Source organism: Microchirus variegatus, assembly GCF_963457635.1.
Source record: "Microchirus variegatus genome assembly, chromosome: 4".
In the NCBI taxonomy this organism is placed as follows: domain Eukaryota; kingdom Metazoa; phylum Chordata; class Actinopteri; order Pleuronectiformes; family Soleidae; genus Microchirus; species Microchirus variegatus.
Genome location: NC_139805.1, coordinates 1,538,024 through 1,563,493, shown reverse-complemented (window position 1 = coordinate 1,563,493; position 25,470 = coordinate 1,538,024). Strand labels below are relative to the sequence as shown.

The following is a 25,470-nucleotide window of genomic DNA, read 5'->3' as shown; positions in this document are numbered from 1 at the left end:
TAATGCTCATTAAAACCAGGTACAAAAAAAAAAAAAAAATAGTTGCTAGGATACGGTACAAACTGTAGGACCTGACCAAGGCATTTATCCAGAATACAGTCAGGGAGAGCATTGACCTCAGTTAGAGCTTAGACACACATTGAGCTATTTTATAAAATAAAAATACATCGATGGGTTCTAGTCATTTATCTATTTGTTAAGATATTTATTTATAAGTCATGTCTGAGATGATATGCATGCTTTCATGGCATTATTTTTTTATGAGTTGGTACGTGACCAAATAGTTTTTTATAAAACATGCATGGGCCACTGTTGTGGTCCACAGATGATCATTGTTCCTGTGTGCAGGACCATGCCTTCAGCACTTCTTTGATAACGGAGAAAAAGGCTCCTATTGACCAAGTGATGTCAAAGACAGATTTTAACGGTTTATTTACGTGTCCTAATTTATTTGTGTGATTATTTATTTATTTATGTTGTTCCAACGCATCCGGATAATTGTGCTGTTTGACTCAAGATCTGAGCTCTTTTATTTCACCTGATCTGTTTCGTAGTGTCACTACATGGCATAATGACCACATTAAGTGTTTTGCGAATTCCGATTCCAAGAACTTCAAAGACTGACTTGACTTTTTTTCTGATGCCGATTAACAATTCAAAACAATGCAGTGCAATACTTAAGCCTTATGTACATTTGTATTATTATTCAAAAAAAAAAGTTGGCTTTGTCAAGATTGTTGAAAAGCTGCTGACTTGAGGTTCTTTGGGTAGAATTTGCCTCCAAACGGAACCGTTTTAACAAAATAATGCAGAGTTGAACGCACCTCATGAAACCAACTCCTCAGTCAAATACATATTCAAATCATATGCCTCTACATCACTGTAATTCTCTGATAAATTGCAGACCTTTTTTTTTTATTTTTAATCAAACTTTAACTTAAAGCTCAATTCTTATTTCACAATCTTTGCTTTGTATGGTTTGACAGAGCTCGATCTTGTTCAACTGATGTGTTCTACCAAGAGCAAGATTCAATGAACCTGCACTATGTCATCAAAAAAGGAAGAAAAAAAAGAGCTACTACTATTTTTGTTTTACTTTTCAGTGCTGCTGCGACTGTTTTTCTTTTGTTTTGTTTTTTTTATTTCTAAAGCAGTAAAGTAGTGTTGCTATAGAATCACATTTTTACTCCATATGATTTTCAAAGTATTCTGGAAATCTGTTTCCCAAATTCAGCACATCCGGAGGGTGGGCAAATGAATGTTGCTTATTAAGCTTTGCCAGGGTCCCGATGAGCTAAGCTTCTGATTGGACAGTGCGCTTTAGGATCCTGCCCCCGACTCTCCAGACTGCACCATTCTCTGGTCCCCTGGACTCTTTTTTTGTAATTTTAAATGAATGATGCGTCTCAGCTTAGCCCAATAATAAAGCACAGTCTAGAATAAAGTGCCCTGTGTCTTGTCATAATTACTGTACGCAACTTATTTCATTACATTTATGTCCCCATTTTGATGTCGATTTATTTCCCCAAGCCTGTCACAGTAGGAACACAGGCAAGTGATGGCATGCTAGAGGTTACATGTTATGTAGGCTAAATTACATTTTAGTCCAATGAGAATCAGTTATCATTTATTCTGTCAAGGATTGAAGACAATCTTTCTCAGCAAGGGACACAAAACCAATTCAAAATAAATAATTGTTTATTTTTACAAAAAAAAAAAAAAAAAAAAAAACATAACAGCATTCTGATTCAGAATCCAAATAGAAAATCACAATTAAAAAAAAAAAAAAAAAAATTTTTTTAAATCAAACAGACAAAAAAAGGAAAAATTTAATTAAAAGCTGGAAACAAAAATCCAGTCACTTATTTTATTTGTCAGCAAATAAAGAAAATATCCTCCAATATTTGGCTTTCCTCCAGGTCCTGCTTGATATTCTGAGGATGAGGTCTTGCAGAGGTAAGCAGGGTTCTGGACACTGGTTTGGGGGTAACAAGGGCCGGCCTACGTTGTGTCGATTTGGTGTGATGATTCAACGACCTACTTGACCCTGGAGCAGGAACGGGACTAATGATATCCAGTAACTCAACAAGAGAAAAGTCCAACCTGGAAGTTCAAATAAAAACTTTTTTAGTTTATGCTGCTTGATTAATTTTCTTTTTACAAGGAATGAGAATTTTAGAAAACAATACTGTTTCAATATTCAATGGTATGAAAGGTCAAATATTCTAAGCTCCAGTGCATGGGAGCTTGTGTTATGCCTGCCCCACACTAGAGGATTTTTAAATCTGACTTGATTTTAAAAACACGGGAGACCACGGACACAACAGTTTGTAACCAATGTTCAATTATTAAAGGGCAGTAATTAATTTTCACTCTTGCCCTCCCAAATATCTATCCCGTGAGATCTACAGCATGTTGAGCTTAGAGGAACAGCTTCAAGATGCATTCAATAAATCTCTTAAATGTTGTCACTTCTGCTAACACACATGATGTCCACTAAGTACTTGGGTAAGGGTCATTGGAGGAGAAAGACTTGCTTTTAAAAATGCAATTATTGATGTCAAAAAGAAACAAAACATTTGTTTTGTTAACAGTAACTGATCAACTTTTTATAATCAAGCAAATACTCAAACACTTTGCAGTGTTGAATTGGAGCAGACACCGTTTGTAAAATAGAAACCAGAGGTTTAGGTTCTGTTTTATTGTGTAATTTGGCTCAGTGGGAGAGTGGGTCATCTTTCACCAGGAAGGTTATAGGTTTAATCTCCAGCTCCACCAGTCTGTCTGCCAATTTGTCCCTGTAAGACACTTATGGTACGTTCCATTTGTAGTCAGAATGTTTAACTTTTTTTTCCGTGACTTCTCAACTGGAATGCAGAGAACTTGGGGTAGCTAGCGCCACTAATATTCACTTCCTGGTGAATATTTTCACTACCAGGAAGTGAATATTTTGTTGCAGCACATCAGGCACTGGTGCTCTTAAAGGGACACCTGCACCTGTTTCTGTCTGAAACAGACTCAATCCAAGGTACATGTGTGATGGTCTTATTTTTACCGCAGTATTTCATTTTTGAGATTGTTGCAACAGCCTAATAAGCCATACATCGCTTTAGATCATTTCTGCACCAGTTACAGTACTGGCCATATGGATTAAGCAGAGCAGGTGAAAGCAAGTGGCTAACAACAGACATGCTTGGAGACCAACACTTCTTCTCAAACGTGTCATTCACGTTAACAAAACATGTGTCGCTACCTACAGAACCTAGCTAACTAACAAGCAGCCTTAACAAGTCAAAACAGCTGGGGCATCCCGGCAGAAAAGCACTTTATTGCAGGTGCAAGAGGAAAAAACATGTCTTGCACCCCATGTTTTTTTACATGCTGAACCAGGCTTGCTCCCCATGTTTTTTACATGGGGAGCAAGCCATGGTGCGTTCTCCCCTGGAATAGAAATGAGGGAATGTGCAGTGGAATAAATAAACCAAAACGGGGGAGATTAAGCTAATAGAGATTCAATCCCTCAGTCTGGCTGGCTTGATAAATTATTCAGTGTATACACAGTCGGCAACGGCCATTCCAGATACAAAACAAAAAAATTCTTTAAAGCACGCTCCACTGATGTTGCTAACATAATTCTCTGCTCGTTTAAAGCTGCATCGATTTGCATGGCGCGGCTCTCTCAGGTGAAGGGATATTTGGCATGTACTTGTTGATATGCATGTGGGTGGTCAGCGAGAAGACATACGAGTGCAACTTCCAATCAGGCACACCTTGATATGTCAATGCTTACACGTCGATGTGCAGGCACGCGGCACAAAGAAAGGCATTAAAATGCTATATTCTGCTTTAGCAATATTGACATAATGTATGCATATGTTCCTGTAAGAGGGAGGAAAAAGTGAATAAGGCGAAAGTTAGCTGAGAAATGATAAGTGATGGGGGGGGGGGAGGAGAGAAGCTGAAGCTCCAGTAAGTAAATCTGTCTTCCTCATTTGGTCTCCTGCCTGTCAAATGCAAAGGAGGGAGGGAGGGAGAGAGAGAGAGAGAGAGAGAGAGAGAGAGAGAGCATGTGTATGCGTCTGCCTGTGAGAGACAGTGAGCGAGTGCAGCTTTGTGGATACAGAGACGGGCAGAGAGAGAATGTGGAGGAGGGATTTTGGCTGGGTTCCTTATTTCCAAATGTGAGAATTTGCATTTTTATTTGTTGATTTATTTAACGGACAGGGCTCTCAAACAGCCATCCATCAACAAACGACATGTTGGTAATGAATAATGCATCACTTACCAGGCGGTCACAATCTATAACGAGGGGAGTGGCGGAGGGTTGGGTTACAGTTTGGGCAGGAATGGTGGAGGGGGACGTGGCACGGAGGCTTTGCACAAAGGCTAGAGAGAATGCCAATGACAAACCATAAACAACAGCAGCAGATTCTGATGTTGCTACAGTAGACTTAAATAGAGGGAGACGGATTAATCAGTCCAATTTTTCCACCTTTTAATAATTGGCCTAATTTGATTCTCACAGAATCTTTTACTTTCATTACACAGTTAATTTAATAAAGTTTTATCGTGGGTTCTTTATATATTATTGAAAATATATAAGTGCCGACACAAAATGCAGATCGGTGCCCAGACAGCGTGGGTGAATAAATATTTATTTAGGTGAAGCTATTGATCAATCTGTCAATGTTTATTTTCGATTAAACAATTACCTGTTTGGTCCATGAAATGTCAGACAATATTGATCAGTGTCTCCCAAACCTTGAAAGGATGATGTTCTCAAATGTCTTGTCTTTTTTCACAAACCAAAATAATTTTGGTTTTCATGATTTCTTTGTTATATGGGGCAAAAAAATGCAAAATACTCACATTTAATAAGCTGAAAGATCAGAAAGCTTCAAAGTAGATGATGATTCATTTAGTAATCAATTAATGGAGTAATTGTTGCAGTCAGAATTGTCAGAATCACATATTGTCATGCTATGGGCCATAGAAAAAAATATCTGTGAAACAAGTAGTGTTCTTAAATCTTCTGTCCCCCATGAATAATGTGCTAAGAAACCCTATCTGTAAAAAAAAAAAGTTTAATTTGACAGATGTCAAATAATATATGTTAAAAAAAGAAGACACATCGCAACTACTCATCCAGCCTTTCAAAACTTTTTAAGTGGTTTCTCCCTGTGCACCAGAACAGTACATCTCATTTTCTCGCTCGGCGAGGCCACATAAACCACCACCTTCTTACCACTCAAAAACTTTCACAGCATATTTGGCTCCTCTCTTTCATTAAAGATAGCCGTCTCGGCCCAGCGCCCCTCTTCCATTTGCTGCCCAAACAGTAAGATAAAAAAACCTATAATGGCCGTTGCGTCTATGTCGCATGACAATTTCCCAACCAATCAATAGCAGGCGGGCAGTGGCAGGAGGGTTGGAGAGGTGATGGGTGGTGGTGCACTAGAACTGTCTCATTAATAACTACCACAGGATTCATGAAAGGATTAAGGAGGTTCACTAAATGTTAACCCCAGCTTCTGTTTGCAATTTCAATATCGAGGCTGAATTGGTTGAGATTAGACAAGACACATGGGGGTTCATGCTGCTGGGAAGTGAAATGAAGGTTTCCGCTAACATGCCCAGACCAACACTGACTCATTTCATCTAGTTTACCAGGTTAGTTTTTGTGCACTGTTGATTCTAGGTTGCATTGTTTATTTTAATTTAATAGCATGTAGTTTTTGATGAGACTGAAAGCAAAAAGATAAATATCATTTTTCTAAACAAATTAAAGGGAACATTCTGTGAATTCCAATTCCTTGCTTAACTCTCAATCTCAAAAATGTGCTCCCTCTAGTGCAAGTGCTGTCCTGATTCTCAGAAAAATTAAGTTGAGGGCCAAGTTTAAGGGCTGTATCGCCCTCAATATTGAGATTTTCCGACACCACCCTTGGAAGCAAGGGCTACCCAGAATGCATTGCGTGTTTTCACATGAGAAAGATGGCGTCGAAAGCAGCGAAGGGAGTGCGATACAAATTAAGTATTTTCTTTGTTAATAGAGATATAAAAATGATGAAAACCATTGTATTATCTTAGGGCCAATTCCAATTCCTATCTTAACCCTCAAGCTCAACCCTTAATCTTAACTGGCCCTCAAAACCAAGTGTTGAGGGTTATTTTGTCACTTAGAAATGGGACACCCCTTAAATGCAGATACGTCTTCAGACTGCAGGGGGCAGAATAACGCGAAAGCTGCGTCCAGTCTGTCAACTCCAAAAAAGAAGGAGAGGAAGAACACATTTACGTCAGGGTTATTTATTTATTATTTTATTTCAGTCAAGTTATTAGGTTGTCAGTTAGTTATACGATGATACTCATACAAATACCACAACCACGGACATATTCAGCTGACAGTTACCACACACCACGACTTATTGAAGGGTTAAGGATAGCGAACGATAGCAAACGATCGCTTGTCCACCGGCCGGCTATTGACAAACGATCGTAAAATAAAAATAAATGTTGCGCAACAATGACGTCAGTAATCCATAATATGGGCCTAAACTAAGATCATTTTTATATCTCTATTAACAAAGAAAATACTTAATTTGTATGGCACTCGTTTCGCTGCTTTCGACGCCATCTTTCTCATGTGAAAACACGCAATGCATTCTGGGTAGCCCTTGCTCCCAAGGGTGGTCTTGGAAAATCTCAATATTGAGGGCGATACAGCCCTTAAACTCGACCCTCAACTTAATTTTTCTGAGAATCAGGACAGCACTTGCACTAGAGGGAGAGCATTTTTGAGATTGAGGGTTAAGATTGAGGGTTAAGCAAGGAATTGGAATTCACCCTTAGTTTAGGCCCATATTATGGATTACTTTCGTCATTGTTACACAACATTTATTTTTTATTTTACGATCTTTTGTCAATAGCCGGCCGGTGCGGACAAGCGATCGTTTGCTATGGTTTACTTTTCAATAAGTCGTGGTGTGTGGTAACTGTCAGCTGAATATGTCCGTGGTTGTGGTATTTGTATGAGTATCATCTTATAACTAACTGACAACCTAATAACTTGACTGAAATAAAATAATAAATAAATAATCGTGACGTAAATGCGTTCTTCTTCTTCTTTTTTGGAGTTGACAGACTGGACACAGCTTTCGCGTTCTTCTGCCCCCCACAGTCTGAAGATGTATCTGCATTTAAGGGGTGTCCCATTTCTAAGTGACAAAATAACGTTTTGAGGGCCAGTTAAGATAATGGTTGAGCTTGAGGGTTAAGAAAGGAATTGGAATTGGCCCTTTATACAGGACAGCCAGGCAACATTTCCTACACAGTACAGGCTGAGTAAAAGGGGCTAAACTTACTAAAATTTACTAATAATAACTGCTAACTAAAGCTGTGTTTGCATCGAGTTGAACGGTTCAGTTTGGTACAGTACGGTATGCGTTTCGATGTGTTAGGAACAGCCCCTACCCTTCCCTCTAAAATGGCACGGTATGGTCCAGGTGGAGCTAGACTGGCTCAGCTGATTGTTATGTTTTTGTCTGTTGTGTCATTGCTCTCTGTGTCGCACCACGTCACGCTACGCATCTCGCTAATATAGTCATCGGGCACAGCCAACGCTCTGTCTGTCTACCAAGTAAAGGAACTGTTCTCAGTCAAAACACAAGCCTGACCCAGGGTTTTACCATTCAAACCGATACTGTAATGACGGAAACGCAGCATAAGCGAAAGACTCAGACCAGCACCAATTTTAAAACCAGTAGTGATGTTTTTAATGTCTCAATATTTTTGAGGATTTTGGCAATCTCGATAATCGGTCGTTATCATTCCAAAACGCTAGCATTCAAGTCAAATTCAAAGACTAATTGAGCTACAGTGTAGAAAGTCTTCATGTTTTCTTCTTATTAGCATAACGCTGTGCAGCTAAGGACTAGGGCAACTAATGGCCATGTGACATGAGCACGGTCAAGACACTTAACCCCATGTTGCTCCTGACGACTGTGACAGCAGCGTGTGAATGGGTATGAAAGACGAGTGATAAAAATGCGTTGCACATAGCTGCGCTATATGAAAGTGCGAGGGAATGGATGAATGGTAAAACTGTAGTGTAAAGCAACTTTGAGTGGTTATCAAGACTAGAAAAGTGCTATGTAAATACAGACCATTTACCATTATGCTGCGCACATTCAGCAAAAGTGTGATTTATATCAATTTGCACATCTTAAAAACAACAACCATGGTATTATTTCAGGCAATATATCTTGCCTGCCCCTACCACTATCTGGCTATAATGTGACTTATTAGTAAATATCTGTGGCCTGTTTTTAAAGAGCTCATTCTGAACCATTAATAATGGGTTTTTTTTTTTTTTTACTTACATATCTTAATATCTTGTGCAAGTTAGAAATGTCTCTGAGTAAGATTAGTTGTCGGTTTTAATGTTTTTATTATTATTATTATTATTATTATTATTAACCTTTATTTATACAGGTAAAATTTCATCGAGACCCAGGGTCTCATTTACAAGAGAGACATGTTCCAGGTAGGCAGCAGCAAAACACAAAGTTACAGACTAACTGAACATACAGGAGACACAACACAGAACACAAACATTAAAGTAGTATAGTGCAAACTACAATGTTGTGGCTGATTGGTGTAAACCTAATCAATGGGTTACAACTACCTGAGGTACACAGGGAAATTTGCCACAAAAACATGGTTTTAATGTGTTTTGGAGGTGTGGATGGCAATAAGAACTGATACCCAGGGCCTTCAGCAGGAATTTATAGGCATCTGCTCTGTTTAAGAGTTACTCATCATAAGTTGTAAAGTTTAAGCTGTTTTGAAGATTTATTCTCAACAGTTCCCAAATCTTTTATCAGCAACTAATTTTTTCTTTTTAAAAAAGAGAGAGAAACTTGACATTATGCATCAACTTCAGGAATATTTTTTTTTTGTTCGGTTAGAAATTGCTTCTTGGCATCTGTTTTTTTTGTTGTTGTTTTGGTTGTTTTCAGTCTCACAGCTACAACAGGTTCTCACACAGAGACAGGAATGTGCAGGCATGTTTAATTACCATTCTGTGTTAATGGAGTAAGAAAAAAATAAATCAAAGTGCTTTTGCTCAGTGATACATTCCTGTCTTCACAACTGCCCTCCCTTCTTATACCTTTCTCACCATTTCCATTTCCTATCTATCTCTACCTGTTCAAACTTTCCCCACTTCCCATTTCTCACTTTATCCAATTCTCTCACCCTCAAACACACTTTAAGCATCTCTCGCTCGCTTTTGCTTTTTTTTCCCTGTCTCATTACTGTGGCAGAGGGAGAAGGGAGGGCTGCGTGTGTGCATCCAAAAGTCTGTTCAATTACACCTGCTGCACGGTCCCTGCTAGGCCGACTAATGGAACGCAGCATGTCTCCCGACAGGCTGGCCGCAGCGCTATAGCTAGGCCAGTAAAAAGCTTAGCTCCTCACAGATCAGAAAGTTAGCTAGACTAAAAAAAATGTATCATTTCGCCTCCAACACAGCAGCAACTGAAAACCAAGATAAACCGCCAACATGCAAACTCTACATTTAGAGGTACATTATGTAAGAAATGCATTGTATTAAGTGTGACATGACATCTGCGGTTGTAGAAATATGTTAAATTGAAATAGTGGCTTAATTGCCAACAAAGTTACAGCATGTTTTGGTTTGTTTTGGTCTGTTGCGCCTGCGCAATTTACAGAAACATAACACGTTACCTGGCCTCTGGGGTCTTCGTCACAGATACCGATTTGGGCTTACTCTGGCTCGGGGGAGACGTGGCCATGTCCCTTCTAAGCGGCTCTGACGGCTCCTCTGAAATTATAAGACACATGTTTTATTAAAAGCAAAGGCAGTGAGCAAAGTTTTACATGGATATGAAAGTACTAGAATAAACACTAAATATTTGAATTTTATTTGATAAATATTATTTGAAATCCTCAACAGATGGAATGTTCTCTGTGAACATCACTGCTCTCTGTGTGCTTAGACTATTGACCACATATTTTTGATAAAATGTGTACACAAGATAAAAGCCCACCACATGTCTGCAGACTTTTGTTTAAAGGAGCAGATACAAGTTGTTCCTCTGCTTCTCCAGGCACACTGTAGACCACAGACATGACATATTAAGTTGGATTTCATGTGCTCATATGATGTGTGTATGTGTGTGTCCAAAAGTTTGTCTATCTTCCCGTCGTCTTGGTTTACCTGGAGGGTAAATCTTGGCAGGGGGGGTTCTCTAGCTGTGCATCTCCAGTCCTAGTTTTTGAGCTGCTGAGCTCAGCTTGAGTAGCTGTTTGAAACCTAAGACAAATGTGAAAGGTCAACATTTTAAAAAAGGCCAGGTTCTAACAGTCTATAAGGACACAAGGAAACAGAAGAAGGGGACTGAGAAGTAACTATCATATCTAATGAACTATTACTAGAACTTATTATAATCGTATGTTAGCTACCAGTGTTAGCTACCAAATACACTTCTTTTCCCTTTGGCATTTCTATTCCACCTGCTGTATTCCAGACGTGACTGGCAGAGCTGCTGATTCTGTCTGTTGAGCCTCTCCTCCTGCTCCTCCAGCCGGGCCTGCAGCCTCTCTCTCTCCATCTCCAGCTGCATCTTTTGCATCAGCAGCTGATGCCGCTTTTCCTCCCAGTCCTCTTGACCGAGCAGAGGACTGGTCAAAGCTTCTTTGGCCACCGAGTCCATAGCAATCCCACTCTGAAGCCTGTGAGGAAAAGATGTATGCAATTTTTGCATAATATCACGACATTATTTTTGTTTATAAAAGTGTAGATTTTGAGTCAAAGTGCTGTAAATGTATTACTGTGGAATGAAAATGACTTCACGGAGCTACTGCACCTTTCAGAATCAAGTGGTTTTGGGGTGGTGTCATGTTGGCCATTCACTTGACGAGAGCTACCGTGACTTCTCTGCTGCTGAGTTCCAGAGCAACTGCTTTGGCAGGGTTCACAACTGTAGCATGACTCCAAGTGTGATTCCCTGTACTCCTTTCTGTGAAGCCTGTGCTGTTTGATGGGCCCATCACTTGGACTGATCTCACCAGCACAGGAAAGAGAGGCAGGGTTGTGCCACGTCTGCGCTGCTTTATTTCTGTGCACTTGAGGCTGTTGGGCTCGGTTAGCAGCAAAGCAGAGGTATGAGCCATCAAAGAGTGAGCCATTAGCTCTGGTGGTAGATGTACTGCTGTGAGCCTCATCATGACTGAGCACCTGGACCGGGAACAAAGAGGACAACAAATGCATTTTGGCCAATTGAGGAAGCCTCTGAAAAATGTATGAAGTATTTTGACCAAAAATGTTGTGCTGGGCTACATCGCAAAATGTTACCAGTACTGAGTGAGAAGTCACCTAATTTCCTCATTTTACTGCCATGTGCAGTAAAAGCTTTTCCCATGTGCTTACAAGAGCTGTTCACACATCACTTGCACTTAATGTGTTTTACTATGACTCGAAGCAAGGTTTCAAGTAAATTTTCCTCCATTTTTAAATCTTCATTGATTGCACATTGGGCTTCCAGTGCTGCCAAATGCACACAAGTGACATTCACAACAGTACTGCATCTGATGGATGCAGTAATAATCCAGCCTTGGGACCATAATTCAGTCATTCATTCTGAATGAATCACAGTACTAAACTTTTGAAATATGAGAGATTCACTCATTCTCTGCATTCAGCATACAAGTCTCTCGACCATTGCTGCTCTCACTCTCTCTTCGTGTGGTTGAAGCAGGATACTGTCTCAGTTGCTGTTGCTAGGGCTACAACTAACAATTCATTTATCAATCTGTTGATTATTTTCTTGATAATTGATTCAACGTTTGGTCCAGTAAGTGTGACATATCTGTGATCTGTGTTCCGTAAACACAAAAAAATATGATGTTTTTAAATGTCTTGCTTTTCTATAAATAATGAGCAAAGAAACAAAACAGAATTCACATTTAAGTAGCTGAAAATTATCAAAATAGACAATTAATTTTGTAATAGATTAGTTGTTGCAGCCCTATCTGTTGCAAAATCTAATTGAATAAGTTCAATGCTCGTTAAAAAATAGTGTTTTCCTTTAAGACACGAGAACTTTGTCTAAGGCAGCAGTCTATGAAGAGCAGAGAGGACCTACATAAAAACTATACAAGCAAATGTCGGACAGTATCACAGAGCTCAAGCTGCCGCTGCTCTGCTAAAGTGCTGCTTTCACTACACAGCTTATAGACACACGTTATAGGGTAAAGTATCAGCATAAATGCAATTCAACCCTGCAAAACTCTGAACCAGACACTGACCACATGCTTAAGAGGGCCATTTCAACTGAGCGCATATGGCAGGTAAACCACAGTCAGCCGCATTATGAGATAAACATAGAGGAAAGCCCATCTCATAGTTGACTGGCGAAGAGACCGTGACTAATTTGCTGGGGGTCAGAGAGCAGGGAAACACACATTACTCAGAGCCGCCGCGGCACGATGGGGTTGGCAAAGGCATCTATTCTCACAGAGGCTGAAGCCAGGGAGGCATCTTCACATTCAGAGTGTCACCTTCACCCTGAGTTTTCATTACACTGACTGAAGATGGATCTAATCATGACTAAAGCAGACTTGTATAGTTATATAAGCTATGCATTTTTACAACAGTTGGCCAGGGAACAATGTACTGGCAGGTTTTTGCACCCGATTGTCTGATGAAAGAACTAAAATGTTGCACTTGCTACAACCTATGACGTACTGTGTCACTCACTCATACAGTACCTTGTTGTAGGCTGGCACCTGGCTGAGCTGGGCAATTGACTCGTTGAGTTTCGACTGTTGCTGAGAAAGGTATTTTTGGTAAAGTCCAAGCAGCTCCTGGCACTCCCTGTACTGCTGCTGCAGGCCTGAATTACCAAGAGTTAAGAAACTAACAAAGCCATACAATATTAAACATAAAACAATTGAAACTTTAGCATAAAATATTGATTTAGCCGAAAAAAGGTAGACTTTGAAAGACAGTGTGGCTTTAAGAAATGGCAGCTTACATATTTTGACAAAACAGAAAATAATGATATTATTAAAAAAAAAAAGAGAACCGTCAGACTTAAATGTTTTCTAAAAGGGAAATCACAGTGTGACTTAACAGGGAATGAGACTAAATTAGTAAATTAATCTCATGCAATTTAAATAGTACAAAAGACAAATGGTGGGCTTAACTTCATAATGTGAATTAATGCCTTATTTCTGCAACCAATTACAAATTGGACCACAAAAGTATAGAGGACAACAAAGTTGAAAATAGAAGAAGAAGAGGCCAGCAAAATCAAAGTTGTTGTTGTGGCACAGAGCATTCACCATCTGGGTCGGGCCAAGCTGTGCTGAGCTGAGCTGGACAGTGCCGTGCCAGGCTATCTGCCAGCCAGAGCTGGCAGACACAAGAAAACTAATCTGGAGCGGAACTACTGCTGCGCCTCAGGAGCCCACTAATGACAGTGGCAGCACCACACCAGCACATACAAAGATAATGAGCATGAGAGTGGAGAGACTACACACATACACACACACACACACACACATTCAATAATCCTCCTCAGTCTAACTAACTTTGTAGAACACACACTAACAAAACAAGACGCGTGAGCACAACTTCCCTCCACCTGCACTGAGCAACAGCCCACACAAAAACACTAAAATAAAGCAAGTAGTACATGCACACTCCCACCCAAGCTGACCATAAAGTGTGTTCCTCCAGGCCATATCTTTTTATGATGGTGGTGGCCCTGCTCCCCAAGCTGATGAGTTTCCCAGCATCCGTTTGGAAAGAAAAACCCATTTTAAAGAGAAAATCAAAGTTCAAAGTAGAGTCTTATTGAAGGAACAGTTGGCAGAACACTCCATAAGAAAACACTTTGGTTGTTAGGAGACTTCAATCGAGCTGTGGAAATGAAACGGGGGAAGGAGAAGAAAGAAGGGACGGCTTTGAATTGAGGACTAGACAGCCGACGGGATGCAATGCAGCAGCTTTCATAAACACTGGCTGAATGTGAGAAAACACTCTGATTGAACCCTCCATCTAACTAAGGCTCCCCTGCCGCTGCACTGATAATGTCCGTGGAAGTAGTTCTATATGGAAAGCTTAAGGACATCACAAGGACATCACATCATGTAAACCAGCACTGGGAAGTCTATTTATGCAGCACGAATAAGGGTCTTGAAGAGGAGCTACTGAATATGTTTATACAGCTACACCTCATCTCAATCAAGATAGAGAGTTGCGTGGAGCCACAAATTGCATACCAGCTCACACTGTGCCAGATTCACATAAAAACATCATTTCCATGCAATTTCTCATATCAATAAAATACTTTTTCCACAAGACAAAAATGTATATTACTGCACAGTATGCTGATATAAATAAAAAAAAGTACACAAGGAACAAACTGAATTGCACAAATTAAGTCTATAGTTAGAAAAAAAAAAAAAAAAAGCAGCCAGCATACCATAAATAAAATTAATGCGTGTTAATGTGTTGACATTTCCCGTGAACGACAAACACTAGGTAATCTGAAACAAGTGGAAGAACACTGATAAGATTCCACCTCCCTGCTCGTCATTACACCAAACATGCTCGCTCCACAGCCTTGGATGTCAGCCAATGGGGCCAAGCCCTCTGCAAGACCCTACTTTACATCGGAGCAGCAAAGTGCCAACAATGAGTTACTCCTCCCCTCTGCTCCAAAAATACTCAGAATCAAGGGCTTGGGTTGAAGAGGCTTCAGATGGGGCCTGTCAAAATGATTCACTCCCCTGTCAGACTGAGGCTCAAATGAAATAATGAAATCCACTTCAAGGTGGAACAAATTTGCACAGGAGGGGGGAATATTTTAAAGGCCGTCTTAGCACACCGTGCCAAACAGATTGAGCCTAAGCAGGAGTGTGAGGGGAACAGGGGAAGGAGACTGATGTGAATGAATGTGTGTGTAAGGAAGCAATGACAGGGAATTAATAGAGGAAGACAGTTTACTTAACTGCTTCAATTCCGATGAATCTGGAGGAGATACACAATTTCAAGTCATAAAATAAACTAATACATAACTCAACGTGTCAGCAAACAATTATATTGAACATGGTTTAAGAATTCCAAAGGTTAAGGCTCACATAGAGTGGTCCTGTTGCACATATATGTTAGTTATGGAGGTCTACTTACATACATTAACTTGTTTTTATGGTCAAAAACCTCCTAGTTGCTGTAAACGAGCCGATAGAAATCTGTCTTTTCCAACGATGTCCTGAGCCGCGATATTTCAGACATAAATCTCACACCCAGAAGACAGAGTGTGTTGTGATTGGCCAGCCAGCGTAGAGCCTTCCCAATTGTCTTGTGATTGGCCAGTACCCGGAAGTGACATAATAAACACACCCGCTCTCAGAAGCGCAGCTCCCCCCTCTGGAACGGTGGATGCACTGCTACTCATTATCAAAACATTGTTTTAACAGTGTTTAAAAATAGCTTCTTCACGACTCCCCGCCGCAGTCTCTTTTATGACTTTGACCCGGAGTCAGACCCAGAGTCAGAAGACACTGTCGCTCGTGAAACACCTCCACAACGGACATTATTCTTCTTCTGCGGTTCAATGTACGCAACCGGATGTATCCAGACTAGTGCCCGGAGCAGGAGAATCTGCTGTTCGGGAGAACCGATGTTTACGTAACCGGACCGGGTTTTTTTTTAGAGATCTCGCTGAGCCAGAGATTACAATAAAACACAGCGTTCTCAGCAATGGCTGAACTGTTTGTTTCAAAACTTCCGGGCTTCGTAAAAACAAGGTAATGACGCAGATACACACTAAAAAACAGCGTTAAATGGAACTTCCGGTCTAGGTCCACTTTAATATATTATATTATATATTATTCAAAGTCATTTTCGGCCATCTTCATTGTTATGACCATAACTAAAATGCAACTTGAGGCAGGAACAAACTACATTTGACATTACATGCCACATCTGCACAAATGGTTTGGTGTATGAAATATGTCCGCTGTGAGTTGACATATTCCAAAAAGCAAAAACCACCACACTACACCGTAAAAAGGTTTTGCCAACACCAGCTCAATTCAATTTGAGTTTCTTTTCGTTTTCTTCAAAAGCTTCCTCATATGATTTATCTATCGAATGTATGATTTTATGGAACGAAACAAAAATTCAGTTCGATTTTTTTACGCTTCTAATAAATGGAACACACCTCAAACAGAACACATCTTTCACCACATTAATCACTCCAAGAAAAAGGTAAGATACTTGACACACACACACACAGATTTACAAATGAGGAGTATCAGGGGCTTTATCTGCCAACATAAAATTTAAAAAAAGTAATCTCCAGAACCAATATTCTGATGTATGCTTAAAATAAAAAGTACACTTGATGGAATCATATTTCCGTACCATAAATGTCATCCTCCCAAAAATGTAACTGAAAATTGATTTTACTCTGGCAATCCACAATCACAACATTTTTCAATTGCAATTATTCACAAGCCTGGTTTAAACGAGGGCTTCTGTGTGGAGTCTGCGTGTTCTCCCCATGTGTCCATGGGTTTCCTCCTACAGTCATATATATATAAAATTTACTTAATATATTTTGTGTTAAGCCAAATTATTTGTGTTATAGCAAAATTTTACCATATTTAGAAGCAATTTCATTATCCATAACACAGAAAATACGAGATACAAACCAGGTGATATATATATATATATATTGGGATATAGCCTACAAATATTGAGATATTATTTGTGGTAGAACAAGGCTTGATGGATTTTTTTAGTCCTCTATCTATCAGTCACTCTGGGATTTCCTCCAATTATTTCAACTCAACAAACTGCATAAGCTGAAGCATCTGTTGTGACTCGCTGTGAATATAGCAAGTGGAACAGTGCCCTGTGTTACAAACACTACCTTGACTTCTGCCCATGCCAACATACCTTTAAGTACAAAAGCTACCCTGCCTTTATATGACTCGATTTTCACTCCTGTACACCAGTCAGTTCCAAATGTCAGCGCAGCGACCCAAATATCAAGGGTGATTTTCTCCCCCTCTCATCCTCGAAGGCTTGAGGCTAAGGTATATAGTCTTAGTCTTTATATTCCTGACAACTCTGCAGCTTGGTTAGATAAGATAAGCCGAGGCGTAATGGAATTAGTTTTGACAAGACTCATTCGGTGTGTTTGCCTTTGGTGTCTCCTTAACCTTTCAGAGAAGTGTGCAACCCTTCTGCCTGAGAAGAGCTTTCATGACTCTCGCATGCACTTTAAATACTACGCTATCCCCTCCCCCCCTGAGGTGTTTGGATCCCAACACTTTTTTTTCCCCATTTCAAATACCTTTTTAATGGAGTTTGGAAGTTTGGTGTAAATGCCAAGTCTCCGAGCCAAAGTGCCCTTAATTGAGTTGTGGCTTCCTAATTTTCCCCGCTGCCGTTGCCAATCGTGCAATTTAGCAGCCAGGTCAATTACTCTTCATATTTCGCTGTTATTTTAACCTAAATTGACTGCTGGCCATGATGTGTTCTGACCTGAGCGGAATTGTAAAGAAGACAGTAGGTGGGTTTCAGGGTGAATGAGCAGAACATTATTATCACTATAACTCCAGAACTGATCTCATGCTAGACAATTAAGACACAGTTGGTGATCCTGCTTATCTCATTTTGCAAGGACGAGCTGAGAAATATTTTGCAGTTAACGGCCAATAGTCCTTCACAGAGGGACAGAAAAACATATGATACCATGTAAACTGCTGTAGTCTTCTCGGGAGATACCAAATGTCATTTTGGCTGATGATTAAGATGGTTTGGACCATGTCTTCGACCATGAAATCGATTCTGTACACAGAAAGCAGATAAGCTAAAAGCACTAGCAAAGAGACAGCTGCAGCAGCAAAAACATTCAAATACATCACCTCCACAACCCTGCCTTTTCTATCAGATTGAAGCTTCTCTGCCTATGGCCTAAACTAAGACAACACTGCCCCCTGTAGACAGTCCTGAGGAATTGTTCAAGCAGTAATTAAAGCACTAAAGTAAAACTTGAGGAATTTCCTCACACAAAAAGGAACATTCATTGACTGCTAGAAAAAAAATGTGGATTTCAGTCAAAGACGTGCCTACATGGAAACCAATAAAATGCTGATTGACTTTTGGATTATGATGTTTACATTCAATAGCAGTATTCCATTAATAGTGCTGTTTACATGTTACAGAACATAATCTAGTGCAGTGAAAACTCTGGGAGGACATTATAATCTAATTGTTACATGTAGATGAACATAAAATGTGACTAATAATCATGCTACTCTGTGGATATTCCACGTCTTAATCTGATTGATCTGACCTGATTGACATTTATATGTAAATTAAATTACAAAGACGGTATGCATCTATGTCTGGTTATTTTGTTGATCTTTTGGTTTGGGTTGTATGAACTTTTAGAAGCACACATGCTTATGCTTTTTATGTTTTATATAGTATAAGTTGCTGCTTTACTCTTGTATTTCATGTGTGTGGACCCCAGGAACAGTAGCTGTGACCTTAGTGGCAACTAATGGGGATTGGATTAATAAAGAATATCGGTCACTGTAGGTTAGGAAACCAACATAAGAAATACTATATGCATCTAATGATCTTACTCCCTCATCTAATTATTACAAGCTATATAAAAATCATCAGTATCATTTTCCACATTTCTCCATTGCACCCCTTACAATTGTAAAGTGATCACTGATTACCTAATAACAGTGGAACACAGTTTACATTACATCAATGCACCAAATTACTCAAACAATCCATTTTAACCCCTGCATACTCACAAAACTGTGTTATTTCATTTTGTACTTTGAACCAGTACAATATGCAATAGCACTTTGAACGAATTTGAATTTCTTCTTGAAAAGATGATGTGAAAAGTACAGGAAATCACCTCAGCAATCACTGTAATTCACTGGTGTGTTTTTTTGTTAGATTGTTATGTTATTTTTGAAAGGATACTCTCTCTCTCCTGTGCTATGACCACATTCTGCTGCTCCAGCTGTTGGATCTTGCGTTCAAAGTTTTCCTGTTTATCTTTCAGGCGCTGCACTGACACCTCCTTCTCCTCACTCACTCTGCAGACCAGGAATATAAGGATAAGATCAGCCTTTATGGATACAGTAGATGGTCAACAGTGTGTAGTATGGTAAACATTAGAATGAAACTGATGAACGCTATTGAAAAAGAAAATAAATCATATCAATCAGCCGTCACTTGAAACTGTTCTGTGCTGCAACAACCAATCAATTATTAATCAGTTTGAATGTTGATTTTCTTAAATAAAAACAAAGTATTTTCGCTGATTTGTCAGAGTATGCTGTCATGTCTTTGTCCCTCCATTAGAAAGAAACCAGCAAAACAGAATATCATCCTTCTGTCAACGGGGATGAGGTGAAGGAAGATTGGTTTGGGAGAAGATTGGAAGAAGAAGGACTTTGGGCTGTGTTGAACAACTTAAGATAGCAGACAGAAAAAAAATGTTTTCCTGTGGTAGCATTGCACCTCTTAATTTACAGTCCAAAGGAAATTATTATTAGCAGAAACTGTCCTTGGTTTGAGGGCAAAACAATATGTTTGAGGACTAGGGGTGAGTTACAATGTTGATTCGGTAATATGTCGTTGTTCTTCCTCCTGCAATACGATAATCAATATGCCAGGGCAAATATTGATGTTTTAATTAAAACATGTATGCTCTCTAAAGTAAACAGTCCTTGCAAGTTTCACTTGCCCGGATATCGGTACTTCATGTCGTCTCGCGGCGGCACTGCACTGATGCATATATGAAACTTGGACTGAAGCTACCTGGCGGAAGAAGAGGGAGACGGGAGATGCCCCATCTGCATTCAATTATTATGCACTTTGGTCTGTGTTGTGGATAAATAGAGAAATCCTGCACTATTAACTTTTCACAGATGTTTAGTTTTCTTCAGTTATACTAATATCATGATAAATCGCTTTATGATCGTCTTACAATACATATTGATTATCACATAATCGTTGTATTGTGATATTATTTATATCATGAACCATGTATCACATGGTACGCTGTGATTCCTACCACTATTGAGGACATCAATTTTGATGTTTCAAAAATACTGATCATTTATAGACCAACTAATTGATTAATCCAAGACAATTAAGAAATGAATCGATAAAGGGAAAACTTTAGTTGCAATCTTACATATAAAACTTAAATACCATCTCAGGGTTGAATATCCGACACAGCTAACTACCTGGCTAACTCTTCAATGAGGTTTGCAATTCGGCGCTTGTCTTCGGAGCAGAGGTCCTTCAAACAGATTTGGCTCCTGATTCTGCTGGTCTCAGAAATAACCTGTGCAAAGGATGTTCAGTAAATATAAGAGAATAGAAACATTTTTGCATTTTTATCTTACCACTGTGGAGGACAGAGAACATTGTAGTTTACCTGTGATGGGGGTAGAAATGTATCAGACGCCAGGGAAGGAGTGCGCTCAGAAGCACTTTGGTTCTTGACTGAAACTTTTTCCTTTGTATAAACCCCTGAGCGATGACTTTGTAAGTGGCCCTGGTTTTTGCCTCCTTTCTTCAGTGTTGCCTCATTCTTGCAGTCGGAGCTACGCCTGGCTGCACCTCGCATCTTGGTGCCTCCTTTACTGAATGTACTGGTGATGCCTGATGCCAGATTGACCGAGGTCTGAGTAATCATCTCTCCATCCACTCCTTACACAGTTTGAGGGAAAACAAAAGAAAGATAGGTAATCTGGAAAAAAACGATAGATAATCTGCATAGAATCTGTCCACACTATGTGAAGAAATTGTTCAATGTCACCAAGACTCACCAGGAACAAACACCAAGGGCTGCTCCTCATCTGATACTGATGTAAATGTAAAAAGTCAATACATTTATACTGATGTTTAGTCAACTTAATATACATTTGATCAAACATTGTCACAGTTATTTCCAAATGAATTACCAAGAAACTCCAGGAAAACAAGAAGCCACCCAGCGTTCTACTACCGAAAAGGCTTTAGTGTTAGGGTTAAGATCAGCAACATTCATTAGATCTAACAGGAGTGCCATGTTATAGCCATAATTAATGATTTTACTCTGCAGTTTTCAGTAAAAAAAAAAGAAAAAAAGGCAGTGATGATGTAGTATTCGATTCCAGAACTTGGACTGAATTTCAACTCAAGTTCTTATGTACTTTACTCTACTCAAACTGATCAAACACTGATCATGCTTTTATCACTATTATTTATTATTTATATATATATTATATATAATATATTATATTATATATATGTTACGATTTTTTATTATCATTATTATCATTATTTTTAAATGTAATATATCAAAAATAAATTGGCATACGATTGATTATGAAATACCACAAATTTATATAATTTCATCCAAGGATTGATTCACTTGTGTTCTCCCAGTAGTGTGCCTTGCACATTGCACTAATGGGCAATGCATGCAGTTCTTGCTAAGCTGAGCTGAGCACAACACACCAACAGGAGGATTGTAGAATGTAAAAAAAGAAAAGTAGGAAAAAGAAGTAGGATTCTGAGTGTTCCGTTTCAAATGTTGTAGGCCAAGAGATAGTTTGTTAATGCACGTGCTGTGCATTTTTTTGGCTACTATGTCACCCAACGGATAAATTCCCCTTGTTTAATGAAGACCTTCATGTTTGAATGTCAGATTTTTTTTTTCCCATTTTACACATTCCTTAAAAATTGACTCTCATGTATTAATGGCATGACAACACTGACACTCTGAGCGCAATTCCATTGGCCTCGCTCAATTATTATTCAATTTATGCAAATGTCTAAACACAAACTGGATAATTGTATTTGTTGCACTACGCTGACCTTCAAAATGCAACATCCTGGTTACAAAATAGTCTAACTCTGGATTTACCTGTGCAAATTAAATTAGAATAACACTTGTGGGTCAGATGATTAAAAGGCCTCTAGTGACTTATCAATGCTATGTATTATGCTTCCTATTTATATCTGAGCAATGATTGGATTTGTAGTGTTTCTCAATTTGCATTAGGTGAAATTATTTCTTGGTACTGGTTAGAAAAGTGTTTATCAGAAACGTTGTGAGACATGAGCATAAAATAGCAGTGCACATCGTTTTGGTGTAAGGAGGAATCTATTTTGAGAAAAGAGAACATTAGTATGAGCGCATTGTACACAATTTGAGTTTTGAGAAGTCGAGTTAATCGTGCATAAGTTAGCAGGAGGTTTGATATTGGCTGGATATTCGTTTTCCAAAGACATTTTCTCAATCAACAAATAGACATTTTCCCCATTCTGATTGCTGTAGTAGTTGCCAATGGTAGACAGTTACTTACTACTGGTGACGTTTTGCTGATATCTGCCATTATGTTGAAACAGTATGAAATTAAATATTTAAAATATTCACCAAAAATATAAATATAAATATTTCATTTCATACTGTTTCAACATAATGGCAGATATCAACAAAACTACCTGTAGTAAGTAGCTGTCTATCATTGGCAAAATTACAGCAATCAGTATGAGGAAATATATTTTTGGTGATTTTTGGTGAATATTTTAAATAATTTCATACTGTTTAAATAAGTTAACTTTGTGTTATTAACGTGACCTGTTGTTGTAGTTGAGTCCAGTGCTCCACCCTGACAGATAGTTTTTTTTTTTTTCCGTAAAAGATTGAGCAGTTTTTTATTTACTGTAGGTCGACAGCGTGCATAAGTTAGCAGGAGGTTTGATATTCGCTGGATATTCGTTTTCGAAAGACATTTTCTCATTCTGATTGCTGTAGTAGTTGCCAACGGTGGACAGCTACTTACTACAGGTGAAGTTTTGTTGATATCTGCCATTATTGTGAAACAGTATGAAATTATTTAAAATATTCACCAAAAATCACCAAAAATATATTTCCTCATACTGATTGCTGTAATTTTGCCAATGATAGACAGCTACTTACTACAGGTAGTTTTGTTGATATCTGCCATTATGTTGAAACAGTATGAAATGAAATATTTAGATTTATATTTTTGGTGAATATTTTAAATATTTAATTTCATACTGTTTCACAATAATGGCAGATATCAACAAAATTTCACCTGTAGTAAGTAGCTGTCCACCGTTGGCAACTACTACAGCAATCAGAATGAGAAAATGTCTTTCGAAAACGAATATCCAGCGAATATCAAACCTCCTGCTAACTTATGCACGCTGTCGACCTACAGTAAATAAAAAACTGCTCAATCTTTTACGGAAAAAAAAAAAACTATCTGTCAGGGTGGAGCACTGGACTCAACTACAACAACAGGTCCCGTTAATAACACAAAGTTAACTTATTTATGCTAACTAGCTTACACTTTCGGTAACAACAGCACTGCACGGAAATAGTATTTATGACACCGTGACACCGCTCGTGACATATGTACAACTATACCTGACAAGTAAACAACATACCGCCATTCATCCAAAATATACCCGGACTTCCACTCCTTGTTGCCCCTGCCGCCATGTTGAATCAACCGCCACCACTTCACCACTTCCTCTGAGCCAAGCGTGTTGCTAAGGAATCCTTCTTCTTCTTCTTCTTCTTCTTTCTTATCAATGGCGGGATACAGCGTTTGTTTGCGTATACCGCCACCTACTGTACAGGAGTGTGTAAAGGGACTGGATGGGATAGACTCACATTCTCATTCTCAATAAATAAATAACTAAGTACAGTAATAATAAATAAAAATTTAAAAAAAATAAATAAAAAAATAAAAATATATATATACATATATATATATATGTATATATATATACATATATATATATTATTATTTTTTTTAATAACATTTTTTATTTATTTATTTTATTTTTATTGATTTATAAAAAAAATAGATAAATAAATAAAAAAAAAAAGGCAAATAAATCTACCTAAATTATTTCCATTAATCTTGTATTCTTTAAGTAACCGATAAGGGCTTTAATTATTTTCCTCTGCATACCTTGTTCTTCTAGTACAGGGGTGTCAAACTCAAATACAGAGTGGGCCAAAATTTAAAACTGAACAAAGCCGCGGGCCAAGGTTGAACAAATTAACCTTTTAATAGGGACCCAAACAAGTTTTGCATTGAATATTGAACAAGCAAGGCTTATATAACTTTATAGTGACATGCAAATCGAGTTTCAAATAATAATAATAATAATAATTAAAAAATATCAATGGCATATCAAATAAAATTTAAATAAAAATTTAATGCACCCTAAATACAGGATAAGCGGTAGATAATGGATGGATAAAAATTTGATGCCTCTTTTCTATTTGCAGCCTTCTGAGGTAAATATCAAAATAAACTTTTTCCACAGGCTAATAATAAATTTGAAAATAAAATAACAATAAAGAATGAATCAAACATTCAAGCCTTGAAGTAGCAAGAGAAAGTGCATGAATAAAACGTTAATTATTGCTCAGTTTGCTACACTGATTTGCTTTAACACTGAATATGGAACAAGCAACGCTTATATTAGAGCATTATGGGATTTGTAGTGTTAGCGGTGAATGCAGTGTTACAGCTGTATAATACCGGCGGGCCAGCTCTAATTTATTTATTTGATATTGCCTCAAGGGCCAAATAAAATTACACGGCGGGCCAAATTTGGCCCGCGGGCCAGAGTTTGACACCCATGTTCTAGTATGTTGTGTATTCCTGCTAAGGAATTATGGCCCAGCCTTTCTCTTGAAATGTGAGTGTTGATTGGATATGCAACAAAATAACGCCTTTTTCTATTGGTTTGAACATGAAAATCCGCCCCTATCCTATCTGTGATTGGTTAGTAATGGCTCTGTCCCGGTGTGCGCCAGTCAGAAGCAAGGTAAGGGCGGGTCTTTGCGTAACTCGGATGGGAATAACATTGGACCGTCAGCTGATGCATTCTTGCCACTGATATTTATGAGAGGATGCAGACACGGTTTGACATCAAGCTGTGACTGCAATCATCACAATGGAAGCGTTAAAGGAGAGCTTAGCGTATAAAGGTGTCGCTGAGCGACTGACTCTCGGCATTACGCGAATACTCGGTGAGAATTCGCTCTGGAATTTACTCTGAAACCAAAGGAATAACGTCATTGTTTCGCTGTTTTAGCACTAACACTTATATTGTATGTTATATTCTTTGTACCAGAAAACATGCCAGGTGTAGTCGATGTGCGTTTCGCAGAGAGGGAGCCCGCAGAGAAGAGGAGCCTGCTGTCATGGGAACAGGTGAAAACTAAACATACAGCTCACAAAGATGCTTTTTTTTGTTTTTATCTATAATTATAATAACCACAGCTGCTGTTATCAAAACTGCTTTTGCTATTATTATTATTAACATCACTTTATATTATT

At 38.6% G+C, this 25,470-nt stretch overlaps 1 protein-coding gene across 1 annotated transcript; it reads right to left on the bottom strand.

Annotated features, from left to right (window-relative positions):
* Positions 1-1,874: 1,874 nt before the first annotated feature.
* kiaa1328 (KIAA1328 ortholog) lies at positions 1,875-23,609 on the bottom strand (the record flags this gene model as incomplete). The annotated part of the gene is made up of 12 exons (XM_083887726.1): positions 1,875-2,103; positions 9,751-9,847; positions 10,074-10,138; positions 10,244-10,339; positions 10,540-10,758; positions 10,893-11,263; positions 12,796-12,920; positions 19,058-19,173; positions 20,332-20,432; positions 20,526-20,800; positions 20,920-20,955; positions 23,555-23,609. The coding sequence occupies 12 exons, from the start codon at positions 23,607-23,609 to the stop codon at positions 1,875-1,877; spliced, it is 1,785 nt and encodes a 594-aa protein (XP_083743852.1).
* Between the last annotated feature and the right edge of the window lie 1,861 nt (positions 23,610-25,470).